This window comes from Bufo bufo, chromosome 5 (assembly GCF_905171765.1).
Source record: "Bufo bufo chromosome 5, aBufBuf1.1, whole genome shotgun sequence".
In the NCBI taxonomy this organism is placed as follows: domain Eukaryota; kingdom Metazoa; phylum Chordata; class Amphibia; order Anura; family Bufonidae; genus Bufo; species Bufo bufo.
In genome coordinates, this window is record NC_053393.1 from 116,428,683 (window position 1) to 116,445,477 (window position 16,795).

The 16,795-nt window shown below is 44.2% G+C and overlaps 1 protein-coding gene across 9 annotated transcripts in view; it reads left to right on the top strand.

Moving 5' to 3' along the window:
* The window catches only part of MYBL1 (MYB proto-oncogene like 1), a 49,563-nt gene extending 33,488 nt beyond the window's left edge, over positions 1-16,075 (top strand). For 8 of the 9 annotated variants that reach the window (XM_040432705.1, XM_040432709.1, XM_040432706.1 and 5 more), the window contains 6 exons: positions 4,055-4,200; positions 5,559-5,670; positions 6,671-6,787; positions 6,870-6,974; positions 9,187-9,363; positions 15,249-16,075. In XM_040432705.1, coding sequence (XP_040288639.1) covers positions 4,055-4,200; positions 5,559-5,670; positions 6,671-6,787; positions 6,870-6,974; positions 9,187-9,363; positions 15,249-15,380 — 789 coding nt within the window. In that variant the 3' untranslated portion in view covers positions 15,381-16,075. The remainder of the gene's footprint in view (positions 1-4,054; positions 4,201-5,558; positions 5,671-6,670; positions 6,788-6,869; positions 6,975-9,186; positions 9,364-15,248) is intronic. The other variant, XM_040432711.1, reaches the window with a different exon arrangement.
* The last annotated feature ends 720 nt before the right edge of the window (positions 16,076-16,795 follow it).

A 16,795-nucleotide genomic window follows, 5' to 3' on the forward strand; every position in this document is an offset into this window, starting at 1 on the left:
CGGTCGTGCCCGTACTGTGGTCCCTGCCCATTTTTAATGGGTAAGCAATCTGGAAGGCCATGGAAGCACTACGGAGCAGTTCTGTGGCATCTCGGTCCGTGCCTCCGCACCGCAAAGAAATAGAACATGCTCTATTTTTTTTCGGTGCAGATGGATGGCGGACCCATTCAAGTTAAATGGGTCTGCATCTGTCAGCACAGGCCACGCGTATGGTGCCCATGCAATTTGCGGTCCCCAGTGCACGGCAAGGGCACCACTCATGAGCCCTAGATGATATTATAGAGAAGAACTGAACAGTAGTGATGTGAATAATTCACTTTGGATTACTATTCTCTACACTACCTCCCTCCTCCTACACCATCCTCTCTCCATAGACTTTTATGGGATGTTGTTATCTGATCTTTCAGTGACTGGCAACACGTTTTGTTAAGCAAGACTAATCTATCACAAATTTTAGAGAGAAAATTAGTTTAGAAAGCGGGTAACAACATTTCTCGTGCATGGCATTGGGGGACACAGCACCATGGGTATATGCCCAGCTGCCACTAGGAGGCTGACACTAGAAACAAAAAAAGTGTTGGCTCCTCCCAGTTGGGCTATACCCTCTGCACACAGCCGAGAGAGATCAGTCTTGTTCTAGTGTCCGTAGGAGGCAGACATGACCTGCCCTTTTTTGCGCAGGTCATCCTGCTACTTTTTTTCTTTATTTTTTTTCTCCTTTTTTTCTTTTTCCTTCTATGCAGGTTCCAGCCTGCTGCAGGGGTGGCTCCATCGTGATCCACTTTAGTTATCCCCCTGCGGGCGCGGGTACCTGGCAGCCTCCCAGTCCCCAAATCTGCTTCCGCAGTGGAATTCCGGCAGTCCCACGGTTCCCGTGTTGAGTCCGCCGAAGGGGTGGTCATGCTGCGCCTGAAGACGTCTGAGGGTGAGTATGTTCCCTTAGATTAGGGTCTCCCACCCTCCTCTCTGGGCCTGGGCACGTTGTCCCCCCCCCCCCTCTCCCTGCTCCTTCCCAGTCCCATGGTGCTGATCTACCTGCATCTTTGGCCTGAATCCTGGCCCCAGAAGCCCTCTGGCTTTCCCTTCTTCCTTCCCTGGTGGTCGCTCCTGCAGATCTCTCCCCCACCTGGCCCTCATCCGTCGCGGCAGTTCCGGAGCACTCTCGCGGGCGCCCGTCCCCGGCCGCGCTCCATAATCGAGGCCCCGGTTTTTCGGGCCTACTAGGCCGCAACTCTCCGCCCACTCCTGGCTTCCCGGTCTTGCTCCTGTCTCCTCCCCTCGGGGGGGGGGAGTCTGGGAGGGGCCTCTCCAATCTGCTCCAGCGCTGTTTCTCTGCTGGAGTCCTCCCTCTGGTCACGTGGGGATGTTCCTTCTCATGCTGCCGGTTTTTCTTCACTGCACACCGGGTTGCCATCTTGCTGCTCCCCTCCTGGATCTGCGGCTGCTTCTCTGCTGGGACACAGCACTTAGGGTCTGGTCGGGATCCCACTCCCCCTGCAGGGATTACCACTCATTATGCATGTTCCCTTTGCAATAAAAAGTTTCCTTGCGGCCAGTCTAATTCACTCTGCGCACAGTGCCTTGACCCCAGGCCGCCCCTGCTGCTACTTCCGGGTCGGTTCCTCCGGAATGGGCTGCTACCCTGTCCCAAGCCATAGGGAACCTTGCCAGCTTCTCCCAAACCCTAGCGCAGTCGCTGGATCGCTTGCCTGCCCAGATTGCGGCCGCCTCTGGCAGGGACTCCACCACCTTTGCTGGGGACGTCCGTTCTCGCTCCGGCACACGGTCCCGTAAGTGACCTCGTAGGGTCCCAGCCGGGTCCCATTCATCCTGAGCTTCCTCGAATCACTCCCTGGATAGGTCTGAGCGGGTGAAGTTTCCTCTTATGTCTGCAGCCGTACAGGATCTCATCAAGGCTGTTAGGGACGCACTCCATGTGCAGGATGATCCTTCTTCCTCCTCCCAGGAGTCTGTGTCCTTCCGCCGTTCCAGGCTTTGTTTTTTCCTAACCAGGCGGATCTCAACGCACTCCTGGCCAAGGAGTGGCGTCATCCTGATAGGCGCCTCCGCTATACCAAGGCTTCGGATATTCCTTATCCCTTTTCCGAGGATTCCGTCCAATCTCTGGGCGGTTAATCCACAGGTAGATCCCCAAGTGGCACGCTTGGCGAAGGCCACTACCCTTCCCTTGGCTGACGCGGCCTCTTTGTCGGATCCTTCTGACAAACGGATCGACTTTTTGGCCAAGTCCACTTTTATAGCAGCGGGTGCCGCCATCCGTCCTGCTTTTGCCGCTTCCTGGGTGGCCAATGCCTGTGTGGTCTGGGCCAAACAGCTCATCCGTGCCTTGCCTCCGGATTCAACTCAGGGGGAACTTGCTGTGCTTGCCTCTCATATCTGCCAGGCATCCAAGTTCCTTTGTGATGCCTGTATGGAATCGGCTAGCCGCTCTGGTCGAGCGGCCGCTAACTCCGTAGCCATACGCCACACCATCTGGCTCCGTTCTTGGGCAGCGGACGCCGCTTCCAAGAAGGCCCTCATATCCCTTCCCTTCCTGGGTGGGAAGCTTTTTGGTAAACGCCTGGAGGAGCTGAGGCCACAGGGGGTAAGAGTTGCGGCGCTTTCTTGCTGTTCGCCCTTCCTAGTGTTTCATCAGACAAGGTGGTCCTGCGTACCGTTCCTTCCTTCCTCCCGAAGGTGGTTTCCTCATTTCATATTAATGAGGAGATCGTTCTTCCTTCCTTTTGTCCCAATCCTTCTCACCCTAGGGAGAAGTCTCTCCATTGCCTGGATGTTGTCCGGGCCCTTCGCCTTTATCTTCGCCTCACGGAATCCTTCCGGCGTTCGGATTCTCTTTGTGGTCCCGGCGGGCCCTCCTAAAGGTTTGCCTGCTTCCAAGGCCACCATTTCTCGCTGGGTTCGGTCGACCGTCAAGGAGGCCTATGTCGCGAAGGGGCGTGTTCCCCCTTCCAGATTGACCGCACACTCGACTAGGGCGGTTGGGGCCTCTTGGGCGGTGCGCCATCAGGCCTTGGCTTCCCAGGTCTGCCGGGCCGCCACTTCGGCGTCGATTCATACTTTTTCAAAGTTTTATCATATTCATTCATCTGCTGACGCCAGTCTGGGGCGCAAGGTTCTGCAATCGGCTGTGTTTTAGATTGTTTGCATGGCGCTGTTTCTTCCCTCCCTCGGGGACTGCTTTGGGATGTCCCATGGTGCTGTGTCCCCCAATGCCATGCACGAGAAAATTGGATTTTTTGCACTCACCGTAAAATCCTTTTCTTGTAGGCATTGGGGGACACAGATCCCACCCTTCTTGAGTTCTTCCTTGTTTACAGTTCCGGCTTGTTCCTGAGCTCGGTTGTGGGGTTCCCCCCGTTGAAGACTTGTTGGCTTCTCAGTTTTTTGATTAGGTGTGGCTTTCCTACTGCTTTTGTACCAACGGATCTCTCTCGGCTGTGTGCAGAGGGTATAGCACATCTGGGAGGAGCCAACACTTTTTTTGTTTCTAGTGTCAGCCTCCTAGTGGCAGCTGGGCATATACCCATGGTGCTGTGTCTCCCAATGCCTACTACGAGAAAAGGATTTTACGGTGAGTACAAAAAATCAAATTTTTTCTCTCAAGACATTTTACAAAGTTTTTTGTATTTGCCTGTACTATTGATTTATGGAAACGTTTGTAAAAAGTATAGCGACTACTTAAGTTTATTTTTATTTATCCATGGTTTACCTACCTATGGGTCACTGACTGATACAGATGCTACCACTTTCTTAGCTGGCACAGCTAAATATGATATAAACACTCTAAATAAATGTGAGAGGACCAGTAAATTGGCATGCCTACAGCTACAAAATGGTATACTTATATACTTACTGGTAACTGTTTGGTTTGACCACATTTGGTTCCACCGTTGTAATGCCACTAATGTCTCAGGAAACATTCTGGTAGAAGAAGGAAAATCCAGCCTATATACATTATCAAGAATATACAGTGCCTTTGTCTTTATTTCATATTATCTAATTTTAGGAAATTAACTGTTATATTTTTCTTTAGTTTCTCAACATTTCTTCTGGAAATGTTCAAGAGCATTTCAGTTTTGAAAATCCTGCCTACACTTCCACTCCAATATGTGGGCAGAAGATTCTTACAACTCCCCTGAGGAAACAGACAACCCCTAAAAAGGAAAAAGAGAATATTGGGCAAGTAGATGGACATTTTATTTTATGTATCATCAGAAAGTATTAATTGCCTGAATGCCTCCATACCAGACATACCCCACTGTCCTTTACTAGGCCACAAGTTGAAGCCTGATTTGTACTTGATGGTTTGACCGCCAAGCAGTGCTGACATAAGGCCCTTAGCCGACAACATATGATGAAATGCTACAACTGTCAACTCGGTGATTGGCAGTTAAAGTATTTTTTCATCAATGCCAGCTGGCTCATACCAGTGCTGCTCAGTGGTCAAGTTGTCAATGACAAATCCAGCTTCAACTGTAGCTTAAAGGTTTTGTCTGAGTTATATAAAAACTTAGGTAACCCCTGTAAACTGACTAAAATAACAAATGAATGTATACTCGCTCATTTTCACCTCTACTACTTCCTGTGATTCCCTCCGATCCTCACTCTTGTTTTTCTGGCTGCAGCGGTGTTGTTCTGTGCACACAGGTCACTGCTGCAGCCGATCACTGGTCTCGGCAAGAGATGTCCCGTGCACAGCTGAGACCAGCGATTGGCTGCAGCGGTGACCTGTGCATGAAATGTGACTGCTGTAGCTAAGAAGATGACGTCAGCAGTGAGAGGACTGGAGCGCAGCACTCGAAGAAACAGGGAGGAGAACAGGTGAGTACCCATTCGTTATTTTAGGTCATTTACAAGGGTTGCCCGAGTCTTTATAGAACTCTCTCTAGACAACTGCTGTGGAGAACTACTGACCAATTTAGTTTTTTAAATTAGTGGCTGGCCATATGGACACCTTTTGGAGGCAGTTGCTTTTTTTAATCATTGCTTTCTACTCATTTTGGACTAAAAATCATTTTTCTAGTTGACAGTGAATCAGTCAGACCTGCTCTGACGGCTCGATCTGTAGCCCTTATCTGTACTTTCCTAACAGCTCATAAACACTCATTATATCTTAATTCTAATTTGATAACAGTTTAGCTTAAATGACTGTTTATGAGCTGTCGGGAGATCAGAGACTAGGGCTATAGGACTAGTACATCAAGCTGTCAGAGCAGTTCTCTGGCGCATTCAGTGAGAATCAGAAAGCAACAGTCTGCATATGCACCGAAAGCTGCAGAGGAAAAAACTGTTGAAAATGTTTAATAAAGGCCAATTGAATTTTTTTTTTTAGCCTAAAATGAGTAGAATGCAATTATTTAAATAATTGTCCAAAAGTAGCCTTTTAGTGGGTGTTGTGCAATGCTTCTATTTTCCTATAGCAGTCATTTAATAATTCTTGTGAATCAAATAATGTCAAATCACATGTAAAAGTTGTTTTCCCCTCCAATATGTGTTTGTACCATCTTTTAACATTGAATATATTTTATTTTCTACAGCTTTCGCACTCCCACAATAAGGAGGTCATTGCTAGGAACACCTAGAACACCAACCCCATTTAAAAATGCTCTTGCTGCACAGGAGAAAAAGTATGGACCATTGAAAGTTGTGGTATGTATCAAGATCTTGTTTTATGTGTCGGAATATATAGTTTGACTGTTTTCATTTCTGCACATTTTTTATTTATTTTTTTGGGTGGGAGGAGTGGTCTGTCTTGCTTGTCAAAATAATTTGTTAGGCAATACCTCATTTGGGCTTTGGCTACAGAGTCTCTCTCTCTCTTTTTCTTTTTTCTCTTTTTTTTTTCTCTCTTTCTCTCTCTTTTTTTTTTTTCTCTCCTCTCTCTCTCTTTCTCTCTCTTTTTTTTCTCTCTTTTTCTCTCTTTATCTCTCTCTTTTTTTATCTCTCTCTTTCTCTCTCTTTTTCTTTCTCTCTCTCTCTCTCTCTCTCTCTCTCTCTCTCTCTCTCTCTCTCTCTCTCTCTCTCTCTCTCTCTCTCTCTCTCTTTTTCTCTCTCTCTCTCTCTCTCTTTTTCTCTCTCTCTCTCTCTCTCTCTCTCTCTCTCTCTCTCTCTCTTTTTTTCTCTTTTTCTCTCTCTCTCTTTTTCTCTTTTTCTCTCTCTTTTTCTCTCTCTCTCTTTTTCTCTCTCTCTTTTTTTCTCTTTATTTCTCTCTTTTTTTTCTCTCTTTTTCTCTCTCTTTTTCTCTCTTTATCTCTCTCTTTTTTTATCTCTCTCTTTCTCTCTCTTTTTCTTTCTCTCTCTCTCTCTCTCTCTCTCTCTCTCTCTCTCTCTCTCTCTTTTTTTCTCTCTCTCTCTCTCTCTCTCTCTCTCTCTCTCTTTTTCTCTCTCTCTCTCTCTTTTTTTCTCTTTTTTTCTCTTTTTCTCTCTCTCTCTTTTTCTCTTTTTCTCTCTCTCTTTTTCTCTCTCTCTTTTTTTTTTCTCTTTCTCTTTCTATTTCTCTCTCATAGATGGCCCAGCTAAGGGCTTTGACTCACTTGCCACATTTGTAAAGGCAGTAATGTTTTTAAGAACAGAGGTCGCTTGCTTCATATATCTATCTGTACCCTGATAATATTCTATACAAAGTAAGCTGGAGTTTCCATCATTTCAGTCACAGCCTCTTGCTTACCTTGAAGAAGATATACGTGAGGTGCTAAAGCAAGAAACTGGGAAGGATATATTCCTTAAAGAGGAAGAGGATGAACCTATTTACAAGGCAGAAAAACAGGTAAAGTTGACATTTTCTATTAAATGAGGCATCTTTAGCATCTGCAAAAACATTGCTAAAACCCTGCACTTTTAATTTATAGCGTGTTTCTGCTGTTAAAAAGGTCCGAAAGTCGTTGATTCTCGATGCTTGGGACAAAGAAGAGTTGGGTGCTCAGCTGTTAGCTGATGACACTTCTGACTTGCAGGTTTGTATTGAGCGATCTGGGAACTCAATTCTGGTTGAAATCAACTGATTGCTAAAACGTACATTACATCTTTCCATACTTTATGGGTCAGCTCCGTCCACCTGACCTGAATCAGACTCCAGTCAGAATACGTTCTTTAAATGTGAACGTTTTTCCCTTTGTTGCCTTCATTACTCTACTTTACTTTACTTTTTTATGTGATATGGTTATTTGGCTTGAAAGGTACATATAGTTAGACAGAAACTGATGAAACATGGATATCATACCTTTCTTAAAGGGATCTGCTTAATACAGAAATGAAACAGGCCTTTGACCGGGGAAGGGGGTGATTGACTCAATAAGTGCAGTGCTCTTCTGTGGATATCTTCACCTAGACCTATCAAAAGAACAATACAGCTCTTCTCCTGTTCTCCCCATTCTACACCTACTGTTATACTAGCCTATAGCCCCTTGCCCTCACAGAAGCAGTAAACTGGATTACCTATCTATAATGGGAGTTTCCGCTTTGTGCTGACTGCTTCAGAAGGACAATAGTTTGTATTTCAATTTTCAATGGGATAGTAGTGAAATACAAAAAACTGCCAAAAATTCTAAAAACAAATTCTACGAATATTGATTTTAAAAAAAAGAAACTTTCTGACAGAAGCATTCCTTTAAATGAATGTTGATGGCTTGCCATGTGATGGATAGCACCATGGTGACTGTTCAGCTTGAGGGAGGATACACTGTGCAGAGATGAAGGTAGCACAGTGCACAGACTTGGCACGCCCTGCTTTACAAGCAGTTCACCATTTATATTCAATAGAATCTCATTAACCCCTTATATGAAAGGCCACAAACAAACAAAAATGCATCTAGATACACATGTTATATTAATGACCATTGATACCAGAGTTAGATTCATCCCCCCCCCCGTTCTAAAAGGGCATATGAAAAGCGGTTGCAAGATAAGATGAGCTGACCCCTTTAAAGGGAACTGGTCACACTGAACATGGGGTTATAGAGCAGGAGGAGCTGAGCATATTGATTATATAGATTTATGGGAAAAGATTCAGTATAAGCTGTATTTCATTCATTGAAATCTCTGCTCATTCTGGGCTTTGAAGTCCAGGAGCCGGTCCTATCACTGATTGACAGCCTTCCCTCTGACTGTGTATATAGAGAATGCTGTCAATCACTGATAGGACCGTCTCCTGGACTCTAAAGCCCAGAATGAGCAGGAATTTAAATATATAAATTACAAGTTTTACTGAATCTTTTCTTATAAAACTATATATCAATCTGCTCAGCTCCTCCTGCTCCATACCATGGTGCCAGTAGCACCACATAGCACATAGCACTTTCAGTATTACAAAAAGAGGAAGTAGACCGTGCAGGTTATTGCCATAGTGCGTATCCATTCAAAGTAGATGCTGCTAATGTGTTCAGAGCGCCAGGCATACATTACATATCTTATGATTTCATTTGATTTTCCAGTTTGTCCTTGAAAATGTTGGCTGTGATTTTTGACTGAATTGTCTAGAAAAATACATAAATCCTTAAAGCAGTATTCTTATTTGGAACTTTATGGCATATCAGTTCCATAAAGGTCCTATAGGTGTGGGGACCCACTCCTATATCAAGAATGGTGCCCCAAAGCGAATGGAGAACAAGCCAGGTATGCACAGCCATCTCTCCATTCACCATAGCCGAGCGTGCTCTCATTCTCCATTCACTTTGGGGCCTTGTTTTTTAGATCAAAGTGGGTCCCAGAGATGGGACTAACACCTAACGAACAATTATGGCATATCCTATCAATGGGAGTACCCCTTTAAGGGTCCATTCACACATCCGCAGTGTTTTGCGGATCCGCTCAACACTGGGCCGGCACCCCAATAGAAATGCCTATTCTTGTCCGCAGCTGCGGATAAGAATAGGATATGTTCTATTTTTTTCCGGGGCCGCGGACCGGAAATGCAAATGCGGACAGTACACTGTGTGCTGTCTGCATCTTTTCCGGACCCATTGAAAATGAATGGGTCCGGATCCGTTTCGGAATGTTGTGTAACGGATCCGGACCCATTCACGCGGACGTGTGAATGGACCCTAACAGTATTGCTGGACTGTGTAAACTGAACTTTGTAATGGCCCCTTTGGGCAAGCAAATCCATATATAAGGTGGCAAGCTATAATTAAATTGACGTTATTTCATTACTATTTTTTATCTTTCAAGAATGAAAATAGATTTACAACTGAAAATACTCTTTCTTCGTCTTCAATAACAACACAAATGGCTCAAAGGGATGACTGGAAATGCAAGTATAGTCCGGAAACTCCTAGACATAATGTACTTTCAAGAAAGAAGCCAAACACTGACTTAAAAAAGATCAAATTGGAAAGATTTGACCAGGTATTATAAATTCTAATGAATCTTATGAGATACTTATGAATCTTGAATCTTATGAGATATATGTTGCATAAATAACTTATCCAGTGTCCTGATATTGATGACCAATCCTTAGGATAGGTTATCAGTATACACAGATAACGCAGTGGATAGAGCCAGAAGCGGGCGGCTCCATTCAACATGTATTGGTTGTGCTTACAGCAGTTCAGCTCTCGTTCACGGGTGCTGAGAACAGCTAATCAAAGGGGGTGTGAGACCCTCCCTTAAGGGCTCATGCACACGACCGTTGTTTTGCGGTCCGTTTTTCACGGATCCGTTGTTCCGTATCTGAGTCTTGTTTTTTTCTCTGATTTAAGTCCTCCTCCGTTCCGTTATTCCACAAAACATCTCTGTAGGGTTTCCGTATGAGATCTATTTTTTTGCGGCTCGGAAACGGAAACCGTAACTTATTGCTCATGTGTCTGGTGATTAATATGGGCTGGCCATAGCATTTCTACAGTATGGATCCGCAAAATATGGATGACATACGAATGTGTTTCGTGTGTGTTCTGTATTTTTTGCGGACCCATTGACTTGAAGGGTGCCTCGGATTGTGTTTTTGCGGACTCATTGAAGTTAATGGTTCCGCATATGGTCCGCAAAAATACCGGAACGGAAGCGGAAAGAAAATACGTTCGTGTGCATAAACCCTAAGACTTATTCACATGTCAGTGTTTGGTCAGTGATTTCCATCAGTTGTTGTGAGCCAAAACCAGGACTGGAGCCTCCACAGACATAAGGTATAAGGGAAAGATCTGCTCCTGGTCTGTGTTTAGAGCTGTACCTGGTTTTGGCTCAAAATCACTGATGGAAATCACTGACCGAACACTGACGTGTGAATGAGGCCATTATCTAATATTGATGACCTATCCTAAGTTTAGGTCATCAGTATCAATAGCCTGGACAACCCCTTTCACACTAATTTAACTTGCATTTCACATATGTTGTGTTTGTGTAGATTTAGTTTGCACTTCTTTTCTACTTTAAAATGCCTCAGCATTAAATGGTATTGTTTGCGCACATCACCTTTCCATTACCACTCCCTATAACTCCCAGAGGCGCACTGGCACCTGACTATTGAGAACACTGACAATTTTCCCCACTTTAGGGGGAAAATGCGTCTTATAGGCTGAAAAATACGGTAGGTTGTCCAGTGTAATTAAAACTCTTGGACAAGGCCTAAATTGGCTTAAAATACAAAATATGTTATACTAACTGCTTTAATCGGCGCCTTTCTCCTGCCGCAAACAGTGGCGGTGACATGCAGAAATATGGCACTTGACCACTTCAGCCAGTCACTGTCCTCAGAGAGAATGGCACTTGAGGGGGTGAGTATAACATGTGTTTTATTTTAAGTGATTTTGGGTTTTGTCTGATTTTTTTCATTTATATTTTTTGGATAACCCCATTAACTGTGAGCTTCCTGGTGATGTTGGTTATGCGTGTGCTAATCTCTCTCTTATTTACATGCAGCTTACCTCTAGAGGCTGCTCTATGAATAAGTATCTTGTAATGCCACAATGACCCCCTCCTCCACCCTCCCTTCCCCAACTTCAGCTGCAGCCACTGGGGACAGTTTTTTCTTTTAGGAAGCAGATGCGCTGTATTATTTTAGCCAGCTTTCCAAAATCCCAGGGAATCCTTTTTTTTATCACTTCCACTGACCCTCCAGTCTCTGGACACTGGAAATGAACCAAACAGCTAAAGGTACATTTTAGGTGTCTTTCTATGTCATTATACTTAAAGGGGTTATACCAGAAAAATGAAAATCTGAAATCATATAGTACATGACAATTTCTTTCTAAGATACTTAGAAACAGCCGTGTACCTTACATGGATGCAGAGATCTCCCCATTGTTCAGTTGTTCTGCTAAATTTATTTCAAGCTGGCAGCTTAGGGGGCGTGCACTTTGCCAGGGGTGTGTCCTTTCTACTGCAGCTGGGGGCAGATGAAGGATGGAACTGAGCATGTGCTTCCGTCTCGGTGAGCAGGACAGAGAAATTAGAAAAAGAACAAATAATAGGTGGCGCTATACAAATAGATTTCAGTGAATAACTCAGTGTCTATAATAAATTTTGAATTACATGCAGTTTTGAACGTATTCAGATCCAGGTGCTGGTTTGAAAAATGTAGAATATTTTTCATTGGACAAACCCTTTAATGTGATCACTCCTGTCCTCTGGGACCAAGAGGCCTCAACATGCTCGGATTTATTATTACAGTATTTTTCGTAGTCCATGTGTTAGGCCTCATGCACACAGCCGTGTCTGATCTTTGGTCTGCAACATATGGATCCTTGAAAAATCTGATAGATTCCATGTGCATTCCGTTTTTTTTTCTCACTCTGATCGATAGGGCGTTTTTCATCTGCAAAAAATGGACAAGAATAGAACCTGTGGTGAGGTTCTCTGATCTGGCACACGGATCTGTGAAAAAAAAAAACACGGATGTGTGAATAGCGTCATTGACTTGTATGAGTCATTGTGCTGTCAGATTTTAAAAATGGATACAATACATACTATCATGTGCAGAACCTTGAAAAAGTATTTATACTCCTTGAACTTTTCCACATTTTTTTTACCTAACACCCACAAATTAAAATTTCTTTTATTGGGATTTTATGTGATAGACCAACACAAAGTAGCAAGTATGTGTGATGTCAAGTGAAAAGAAAATGATACATTCTTTTCAAAATTATTAATAAATAAAAAATTTGGGAAGTGGCGTGCATTTTTATTCAGCCCCGAGTCAATACTTTGTGGGATCACCTTTCACTCCACTCTTTTAGGATATGTCTCTTCCAGCTTTGCACATCTAGAGGCTGATATTTTTGCCCAATCTTCTTTGCAAAATAGCTGAAGCTCAGTCAGATTGGATGGAGAGCGACTGTGAACAGCAATTTTCAAGTGAGATTTAGGTCTGGACTTTGGCTCATTCTAACACATGAATATGCTTTGATCTACACCATTCCACTGTAGCTCCGGCTGTATGTGCAGGGTCGTTGTCCTGCTGGAAGGTGAACCTCTGCCCCAGTCTCTAACAAGTTTTCCTCCAGGATTGCCCTGTATTTTGCTCCATCCATCTTCCCATCAACCCTCACCAGTTTCCCTGACCCTGCTGAAGAAAAGCACCCCCACAGCATGATGCTGCCACCCGCATGTTTCACGATGGTGATGGTGTCTCCAGGGTCATGTGCAATGTTAGTTTTCCGCCACACATAGCATTTTGCATTTAGGCCAAAAAGTTCAACTTTGGTCTCATCTAACCAGAGCATCTTCTTCCACATGTTTGCTGAGTCCCCTACATGGTTTGCAGTAAACTGCGAATGGGAATTCTTATGGCTTGCTCTCAAAAATTGCTTTCTTGTTGCCACTTTTTGTGTAGTACATGACTATAGCCTCTTTCCCAAGAGCGTGGCGGATTGGCTCCGGGTGCGTTCAGTGAAACTCGCACCGTTTTGCAAGCAAGTTCAGTCAGTTTTGTCTGCGATTGCGTTCAGTTGTTCAGTTTTTTCCGCCCGGGTGCAAAGCGTTTTGATGCGTTTTTTCACACGCATGATAAAAAACGAAAGGTTTACAAACAACATCTCTTAGCAACCATCAGTGAAAAACGCATCGCATCCGGACTTGCTTGTGGATGGAATGCTTTTTCACTGAAGCCCCATTAACTTCTTCTATGGGGCCAGGGCTGCATGAAAAACGCAGAATTTAGAACATGCTGCGTTTTACACGCAAGACAAAACAGATGTGTGAAAACAACGCTCATGTACACAGACCCATTAAAATGAATGGGTCAGGATTCAGTGCGGGTGCTATGCATTCACTTTACGCATCACACCCTTGCGTAAATCTCGCTTGTGTGAAAGGAGCCTAAGGCATGTTCTGTATTCTGTGTTTTTCACCAGCCCTGGCCCCATAGAAGTGAATGGGGCTTCACTAAAAAAAACATTCCATCCGCAAGCAAGTCCGGATGCAATGCGTTTTTCACTGATGGTTGCTAAGAGATGTTGTTTTTAAACCTTCCGTTTTTTTATAGGGATCGACCGATATTGATTTTTTTAGGGCCGATACCGATGCCGATAATTTGTGAACTTTCAGGCCGATAGCCGATAATTTATACGAATATTCTGGGAATTTTTATTTTTGAGAAGAAAAAAAATTCCTACACAAATCTGATGAAAATTAATATGTTTATTGTTAACGTGTACCGTATTTTAATTTTTTTTTGTAAATCTTTTTCATTTATACTTAATATTATTTTTTTTTTTTTTTTTTTTTTTACTAACTTTTAGCCCCCCTTAGATCTCTATCAGGGTGAATAGGACCTCACACTGTCCCTGCTGCTCTGTGCTCTGTGCACACAGCAGCATGGAGCTTATCATGGCAGCCAGGGCTTCAGTAGCGTCCTGGCTGCCATGGTAACTGATTACACTGCTGGGGCTCCGATCGGAGGAGCAGGGGAGAGGGGATCCTGTGGCCACTGCCACCAATGATTAATACTGGGTGGGGGGGCGCACTGCGCCAACAATGTTTTTACTATTAGGATGGGGGTGGGGGGCGCACTGCGCCACCAATGATTAATACTGGGGGGCTGGGGGGGGGGGGGGGGGGGGGGGGGGGGGGGCGCACTGCGCCACCAATGAAGAGAAATCTCTCATTAATTCATATACAAGAGGCAGGAGCTGGCTGCAGAATCACATAGCCGGCTCCCGACCTCTATGAGCAGTAGCTGCGATCCGCGGCACCTAAGGGGTTAACTACGTAGATCACAGCTACTTGTCATAGAGGTCGGGAGCCGGCTATGTGATTCTGCAGCCAGCTCCCGCCTCCTGTATATGAATTAATGAAAGACTTATCTTCATTGGTGGAGCAGTGGACACAGCCCCTCCTCTCCTCTTGTCTTCTCTCCTCTCATTGGCGGCAGCAGCAGCACAGGGGGAGGGAGACATTGCTTCCTTCTCCCCTGTGCTGCGGAGGGAACACAGAGAGCGCTGAGAGCAGCGCGTTCTGTGTTCCCAATACGTTATCGGTATATCGGCAAAATAGATGCCGATACCGATAACGGTCAAAATCCTCAATATCGGCAAAACCGATAATCGGTCGATCCCTAGTTTTTTATCATGCACGTGAAAAATGCATCAAAACGCATTGCACCCGCACAGAAAAATACTGTACAACTGAGCGCAATCGCAGACAAAACTAACTGAACTTGCTTGCAAAATGGTGCGAGTTTCACTGAACGCACCCTAAACGCATCCGGATCCAATCCGCCACGCTAGTGTGACAGAGGCCTAATAGTTGTCCTGTACACAGATTCTCCCACCTGACCTGTTGATCTCTGCAGCATCTCCAGAGTGACCATGGTCCTCTTGGCTGGTTCTCTAATTAGTGCTCTCCTTGCCTGGGCTGTGATATATATATATTTTTTTTATAACCTAACCCTGCTTTACACTTCTCCACAACTTTATCCCTGACCTGTCTGATGTGTTCCTTTTGGTTTTCATGATGCAGTTTGATAATTGATGTTCTCTAACAAACCTCTGAGGCCTTCACAGAACAAGGTGACTTCTGAAGGCAATTGGTCACACTGGATTTTATTTAGGGGTATCAGATTACAGGGGGCTGAATACCAATGCACACCAAACTTTTCAGATTTGTATTTATTAAAAATTGTGAAAGCCATGTATCGTTTTCTTTTCACTTCACACATACTTGCTACTTTGTGTTGGTCTATCACATAAAATGCGAAAGGGTTCAAGGGTTATGAAAGCTTTTTCACAGCACTGTATTTAGGACAGATGTATGATGTTTGAAGAAAATGACTAAAATCACTATGTATCTGTTTTCAGTCCTTTTATGAATGGGAAGCAGTTGTATTTGGGAAGACAGAAGACCAGCTGATCATGACAGAACAAGCAAGGCGTTATCTCGATACCTACAAGCCACCCACCAGCTCTACATCCAGACCTTTAGTTTTATGAATGTAGGATATTAACTGGGATATTAACTGGTGAATCCAGTTTCCTTCTATACATGCACTAAAATAGGACTTTTCCAAACTGTTGATATGACAGTACTTTTGTTTTGCATGAAGGCTACAATGTTGCAGCATTTTATATTAAAGCTAGATTTAAGCCTACCACAAACCTAAAAATATATGTAAAACCGATAAACCTGGTCAACAAGTCTACATCAACCAGTAAAACAAAAGAAGTCAACTTTCCAGATCTTTACTTATAAAGATGTGACTGGATAAACCACACTCGACTAACTAAACCTAACTAAAAACCAAAAACTAACAACCTTGGGATCTGATCCTTTCTGTTCTTGTTGGTTGAGTGGTATTGTTGACTATGTTTTAGTTTTTATTGTGTTAAAGGCCATCTGTCAGCAGATTTGTACTGATGAAACTGGACGACATGTTACATGTGCGCTTGACAGCTGAAGACACTTGTTGGTCCCATGTTCATATGTGCTTGCATTGCTGAGAAAAATGAAGTTTTAATATATGCAAATGAGTCTCTAGGAGCAACAGGGGTGTTACCATTACTCTTAGAGTCTCAGCTCTCTCTGTAAATGCCGCGTCCTCCTAACTTTGATTGACAGGGCCAGGCAGTTTAAACATGATCATGCCTAGCACTGACTTCTCCTAAAGTCTCACACAGACTTTAAGAGAAGTGGGGGGGGGGGGGCAGTTGCAGAGAGAGCTGAGACTTTAAGAGTAATGGCAACACTCTCATTGCTCCTAGAGGCTCATTTGCATATATTAAGACATTACCTCTCAGCAATGCGGGCACATATGAACATGGGACCAACACAGATGCCTTCAGCTGCCAAGTGCACATGCACCAGGTCAGCCAGTGTCATAGGTACAAATCTGCTGACAGATGCCCTTTTTAAAGAGATGTTTCCACCATTGTATGTTCTAACACTTGTCAGAAAGCCACATTACTTTTTGTCCATTAGCTAGGAACCCTGCCCTAAAAAAAAATGCTCCTACTGCTTGTTTTCAGTGAAGACATGTACTCACCTCATCTTTGACATCAGTGGGAGTTGCAGAAGTGTAAGGCTCCATTCACACATCCGTGGTGTGTTGCGGATCCGCAACACACCCGCCCGGCACCCCTATAGAAATGCCTATTCTTGTCCGCAAGCTGCGAACAAGAATAGGACATGTTCTATCTTTTGCGGAGCTGCGGACCTGAAGATCGGGGCTGCGCTCCGCAAATGCGGACGTGTGAGTGGAGCCTCAGAGTGGTTGCACATCTGTGACCTCTTTCTCCAAGACCAAGTCCAAGACTGCTAAATTCTTCGGTGCCTTCTACTGAAGTTACCTCATTATATAAGTGAATGACATCAGAGCTGTAGCTAAGCTTTCGTTCACCAGATCAAAAGT